The sequence below is a fragment of the Eubalaena glacialis genome, chromosome 19, assembly GCF_028564815.1.
Source record: "Eubalaena glacialis isolate mEubGla1 chromosome 19, mEubGla1.1.hap2.+ XY, whole genome shotgun sequence".
NCBI classification, from domain to species: Eukaryota; Metazoa; Chordata; class Mammalia; order Artiodactyla; family Balaenidae; genus Eubalaena; species Eubalaena glacialis.
This window is the reverse complement of record NC_083734.1, coordinates 39,726,879-39,732,878: the sequence shown is the minus strand read 5'-3', so window position 1 is coordinate 39,732,878 and position 6,000 is coordinate 39,726,879. Positions and strand designations below refer to the sequence as shown.

At 57.8% G+C, this 6,000-nt stretch overlaps 1 protein-coding gene across 28 annotated transcripts in view; it reads right to left on the bottom strand.

The window, feature by feature from the left end:
- Positions 1–905: 905 nt before the first annotated feature.
- Positions 906–6,000, bottom strand: part of CACNA1G (calcium voltage-gated channel subunit alpha1 G) — a 61,553-nt gene continuing 56,458 nt past the window's right edge. For 16 of the 28 annotated variants that reach the window (XM_061176989.1, XM_061176992.1, XM_061176990.1 and 13 more), the window contains 3 exons: positions 3,353–3,509; positions 2,860–3,029; positions 906–1,658 (listed from right to left, as the gene is read on the bottom strand). In XM_061176989.1, the coding sequence (XP_061032972.1) occupies positions 918–1,658; positions 2,860–3,029; positions 3,353–3,509 (1,068 nt within the window). In that variant the 3' untranslated portion in view covers positions 906–917. Of the gene's footprint in view, positions 1,659–2,859; positions 3,030–3,352; positions 3,531–5,226; positions 5,394–6,000 lie in introns of all 28 variants that reach the window. The other 12 variants (XM_061176985.1, XM_061176984.1, XM_061176986.1 and 9 more) reach the window with 3 other exon arrangements.

The window sequence follows — 6,000 nt, the reverse complement described above, 5'->3', positions numbered from 1 at the left end:
CTGGGAGGCCAGGCTGCAAGACTGCAGCCCTCTGGGGAGAGGCATGTAGCATCTCTCTCTCTCTGGCACACACACACACACACACAAACACACACGCACACAGAGGCAGCTCTGACCCTCCCCTCCCCACCACCCACTCCCCATCTCCAGGAATCTCTCTCCAGTGCCATCTGGAAATGCCTAACTCTGTCCCTTTTGCTTTTACTCTGGACCGTGATTAACTTTTTATTTTGGAAAATTACTTTATTATAGATATAGATATAGATATGTATGTATGTATATATAAAAAGGTTCCATTTCATTTGTAAAATCTTATTTTTTTCTTTTTTTCTCCTAGAGAAAATGATGACGAGGTTAAAGGAAAAAAATAAGTTACATTACAGTTTCCAAAATGGTTCTCGCTCTCCACTGAAGATGGGCCCCCATCAGGGCTGTAATGCACTCTCGGTCCCAGCTTGTGCTTTGCAAGAAGAGGGAATATAACTAGATTAGTTATTTTAGGTTAAAATAGCCAAGAAACAGACGCCTTCGCCTCAAAAATATTCTGAGACACATAAAAGCAGGAGGAAACAAGTCTCTTCAGTCACAAAATGTCGTACATCCCGCAAATACTAGATTCAATTAATTTAATAAAATAGAATATACATAGAGATTCTGCACAAACGTATTGCTTTCTCCCAACAGCTCCTGGTGTCGGGAACCTCAGCTCCACTGGGCCTCTCTCTCTCAGCCTGGAGCAGGGTGGCCACGGCTGCTGCTTTTAACTCTGGAAATTCCACTTGCCGGTGCCCAGTGCCAGAGGCGAGGAGGAGCGCCTCCCCGGTGTCCATATGGAACTTTTCTGGGATATAGCCCAGGAGGAGGAGCTAGGATTTGGCACCCAGTGGAGAAAGGTGAGTGGGAGAGTAGGGCAGGACTCAGGGGTCCAGGTCTGCTGGGTCAGAGGATAAACCAGAGAGGCTCAGCACGTCTTTCTTTGGGGGGGATGAGGCAGCCATGCTGTCGGGAGGGCCGGAGGCCGAGGGATCCTTGGAGTCGCTGGATGGAGCCCTCCGGCGGAGGCAGACACCAGGGCTGGGTGGGGGCCGAGGGCCCTGGCTCTGGCTCTCTGGGGGGTCTATGGAGATACTGGGCGGGCTGAGTTTCTTCTTGGGCCGGCTCCCAGGTCCCCCAAGAGGCTGACCCCTGAGGCTAGAGGGGCCAGGGCCCAGGCGGGGCTGAGAGCCTCTGTCCAGGCAGCTGACGGCGATGGAGTGCCTTCTCTGTTCATCCAGCCAGGACGCAGGCCGGCGCGGGCAGCTCCGGGCCTCCACGCTGTAGCACTTCTTCAGGTCCCGTGGGGACGGGGCTTCCGCCTGGCTGCCCACAGGCAGGAGGTCTCCCGAAACCCAGCTCAGCTCCGTGTCCAGCTCTAAGCTGCTTCTCATCTCTGATGGGCCCTTGCTCCACGTGGGTTCTGGGCCCGGGCAGGGGGCTGACGGGGGCATGTGCTTCGAGATCTTGCTCTGGCTGTGGGAATGCTGCTGCGCCTGGGTGCTGGAGCGGCCCCAGGAGGAGGAGGCCCCGGCCAGCGGCGGGGAGGGCCCGCTCACCTCTGACAGCAGGTCTTCCCTGCTGCCCAGGCCCTGAACGTCCAGGGAATCCGTCCTTATTGCTGCCTGTATGGGGTGGGACGAGGGCTCAGCCCAGGGGCTTCCTCTCCCCTGTGAACTGTCCCACCTGGCAGGTCAGAGAGCCCCTCCTCCCCCTCCATGGAGTTGCAGGACCACCCTAGGCAGGGGTACCAGTATCTGCTCTTGTTGGGAGATGCGGGTCATATGCAGTCTGACCTCTGTTGTCCACTGTGCCCCCACTCCCCACCCCCTAGCCTGCAGGAATCGCTCTGTACAGCTCCCAACCCATGCGATCCAAGAAAGCACTGGGCCAGCTCTGCTACCCAGCTGGCTCCTCACACCTCCCAGCCTCTGCACAGGCTATTTCTTTGGCCTTAAATACCCTTCCCAAGTGGCAAGCATCCCTTGACTTTATGGGCTCAGGTACCCTGTGATGTAATACCTGACTATCTTCACCCCAAAGTAAAACTGACCCCTTCCTCCTCTGCTCCCTGCTGCACCACACACGTGGACACCCGGTGACCTGTTGCTGCAATGACCTGGTGGGGTATATGTCTCTGCTATTATACCATGAGCTCCAGAGGGCAGGGGCTGTCTCATTTGTCCATGCCCCCAGTGCCCGGCCATGGAGGCTGCTCAGCGAATATTTGCAGAAGGGATGAAGACGGTGCCTGCTCCCCAAATGTGCTGGATTGAGCAGATCCTCATGTGGCTATCCTCACACATGAGGCACACATGGCGTGGGCAGTGGCCTTGTCACAGTCGGGGCAGACAAGCCTCACCTGGCTACACGAGCTTCTGCTCTGTGCCCCTGGAGTGTGGGCTCTGGAAGGTAGGCGCCGGGCTTGGCCAAAAGTGGAGACATCTAAAACGTGCCTTGTGCCCCTTAGCTAGGTCTAGAAGTACAGAGAATAGGGAGGCAGCTCTGCGCCATGGAAAGGGAGTCCAGAGACCAGGTTCTACCTCCAAACTGACGTGTGTCCCTGGACAACCATGGCCCCCTCTCTGGTCTCCGGGCCTCCTCGGCGAAACAAAGGAGGGGGTGCAAACTCCAAGAGGACACACACCACTTCTGCTTTGCCTAGAATTGTGTCCCTGGTATCTAGAACTCAGTCTGGCACATCATTGGCACACAATAAATGTTTGCTGGGAGAATGAAAGTGGCAACTCTGGTCACCACCAACAGCCTAGGATTCCTAGCAGGGAGACCAGCCCCGGTCCGTGTCCACCCTCTACACCTGCTCACCTGGCGCCTGAGTGGCCTCTGAGCCAAAGGGGAGCGGCCTGGTGGAGGCAATTTGGGGATGGTGCCCCAGGTGGGAGCACCGTGGGGCTGGAGCAGCTGGGGTGCATCTTTGGGAAGCTGCAGGATGTAGCTGGTGTCTGCTGGCTGGGAGTGAACGGACAAGACAGAGCCTGTGAGGGGAGGGGGGGAGGGGGAGAGAGAAGAACTGGAGAGTCAATGTGCTGGCTCCCACCCGAGTCCCTCCCGTCCACTCTCCCCACCGGGGCCTCTACCCTCACCACCCAACCCCCACCCTGGATTGAAAGCCACTCCCCTCAGGCTGGGGGCTCCCTCAGGCAGGGGCTGGCTGACCCCTTCAGGCTGGGGGCTCCTCAGAGGTAGGAGAGACCTCTTTGTCTGCCTCAGTACCCCTACTTCCCAAGGACAGGACTGGGCTTAGGCAAGGACGGATCTCCTGGTGTGAGCCGAGCTGGCCTGCCCCCAGCCTTGGTACCTGACTGAGCTTTGGGGAGCCCCCAGCCCCTGTGTCCCAGGGACCCCTCGGCAGTGCTCCCATCCCGGCACATGTAGCTGTCATTGGGCAGAGAGTGCGTTCGGCTGACCCCAGACTTCCTCACAGTCAGCAGATCTGGTCTCAGCATGACGGGCACCTCCTCAGTGCGGGACTCCATCTGCAAAAGGAACAGGGGAGGGAGATGGGAGGAAGAGGGGGCATCCAGATTGGGTAACTGAGGCAGAGCTTGGCAACAGAAACCAGAAGCCCACCCCCACCCCCCCCGGCCAAGGCCCTGGCCCCCATCCCCTCCCTGGACAAGGTGGTGATGGGATGAGTGTGGTCGGGGAGAAGGGACAGACACATGGATGAGCCCTCCATACACAGGGAGGAAGGGGGTAGGAGGACGCCCTGCCCCCAGAAAACTGTTCATACTGCGTCATCTTGGAGCTTTCCACAGGGGATGGCAGAGGGGTGAGGTGTCCAAAGGAGGGAGAGCAGGCCCCGGCCCCCAGCCCTTCAAGCAGCCCAAGAGCTCATTCTCAAGGCCCCATTGAGAGTCTCTGAAGCTGCACAGTGGAGAGTTAAAAGCTAACAACAGCCCCCCATCCCAATTGCTGTGCTGGGGCTTGGGGAATAGGGGAGGGCCTTCCTAATGAGCAGGAGACGAGGCAGCCCGGGACTGCCTGTAGAACAGAGGCTGTTTCACCATCCCATTCCTAAGGCAGCCCCAACACCCAGCGCTGGACAAGGGCTGGGTTAACGTGAGCTGAATGACGGGATGAACACTAAGAGGGTGTCACAGCTGGTTCGCCCCCCTCCCCACCTCCCTTTAATTGCACAGTGACTCTGGCAGGTGGTGGGTGAGGAGCAAGGCCTGGGTACCATGGACTCAGGTCCTCCCTTAGTGGACAGACTGGGGATGGGAGTGGATTTTTAAAAATCTATTTCAAAGAAAGGCAATAATCAGCCTTTGACCCCAGCTGGAGGGAGACAAGGCTTGTTCCCAAGAGATTTCTCCATCACCCTGTCCGTTCCTGGCTCTCAGAGAGGCTGTAGGTTCCTGTCCCGATGTGGACCCAGCCAGTTAAGTAGCCCCAGAAAGCCTGAGAATGGCTGTGTCAGAAAACAGTCTGGATCCTTTACTTCCTCTCTCAGCCCCAGGCTCCACTTCTGCCAACCACTCCAAGACAACCCCAGGAACCCCTAAGGTCAAGGCCCTGCCCCAACAGAGCCCTGCTGTGAGGAAGGGCCCCCTGTCCCTCCTTAAGTCCCAAGAGGAGGGGGAAGACAGGGAGGAGGGGGCTGCTCACAGTCAGATGTGGACGGCAGAGCCGGGCAAGGGTGGAGAAGCTGTCAGAACACAAAGAATCGCCCCAGGACGCAGGGACATACAGGGACAGTGACAGGGGAGATAGGAACGGCCCCCCAGGTGGAGAAGGGCATGGTGGTGGCAGCAGAGATATGACTCTCACCCACTACGTGGTGGTGAATGGCTCATGTTGGGGCGAGGAGGGAAGCGGAGGTGGGAAGGAGGGGTGCAGGGAGGGGGAGGGCTGGCTTGCACGGGGCTCCAAATACAGAGGCCAACTCTGTGTCCAGACAGGCCCTTTGGTCAGCTGCCTGATAACACCTCTGTTTTGAGCTCTGTCACTCCTGGGTGTCTGGATTAACCCTTTCACAACTGCTGCCCCTGGGCCTTTCTGGGCAAGGCCCCAATTTAATCTTATCTAATTTCTTTGTCCACCGTGGGGGACCTGAAAGACCTAGCAAAGCGTGGAGCACTAAGTGCTGCCTCTGGGTGGGGCCCGGTGGCAGAGTGAGAGGAGCGCAGGGATCTGGAGCCCTGCAGCCAGCCCGGCCCCTGGGGAGGCTGGGGGAGCAGTGGGGGGCTGTGTGTATGTACATTGCTCTCCAGGGCACTAAGTAAGAGTGTGTGAGTGTCATCAGGCAAAGAGTCATCCGTCAGAGCTACAGAGCAGGACAGTTCAGACACAATCTCTGACGTCAGAGACAGAGCCTCCATCTCAGCTAGAGGGATCTAGACAGGGAGAGAGATGATCAGGCATAAGAAACCAAGACAGTGCACATTCTCGTGTGTGCACGCACACACACGCACACGCACACACACGCGCGCGTGCGCACACAGAGCCCCTCTTCCCCCGTTCACAAAGCGTAAGGAGAAAAGGCCTCCTTTCTCTCTCCCCACCCCTTTCCCAAGTAAACTGAGAGCGTCTCCCCTCCCCCCCTTCAAACCCCTGCTCTGATCAGAGAGGCTGCGCAGGCAGCAAAGAGCCAGAGCAAACACTGACAAAGCAGCGAGGAGACACAGAAACACGTTCTGAAGATGCCCCAGGAAGCTTGACAGCCCCTCCCACACTACCACCACCCAGGGAGGGAGCAGGGAGCGGGAAGATACCAGAAAAAAAATGAAGAAAGGTCCGCAAAGCGCCTCTCTGCTCCCAGCACAGACAGAGCAGCATTGCGGGGGGTTGGTGCTGGGGACAAAGCTGCCAATCTGATGACTGCTTTCTGCCTATTCTCTCTGCTTCCAAAAGCCTGGCAGAACCTGGCCTGCCCCAAGATTCTGGGGTCTCCCCTCCTGGGCCCTCCTCCGCCTGCCCTCTCCAGCTTAGGTTCTGGGAGAT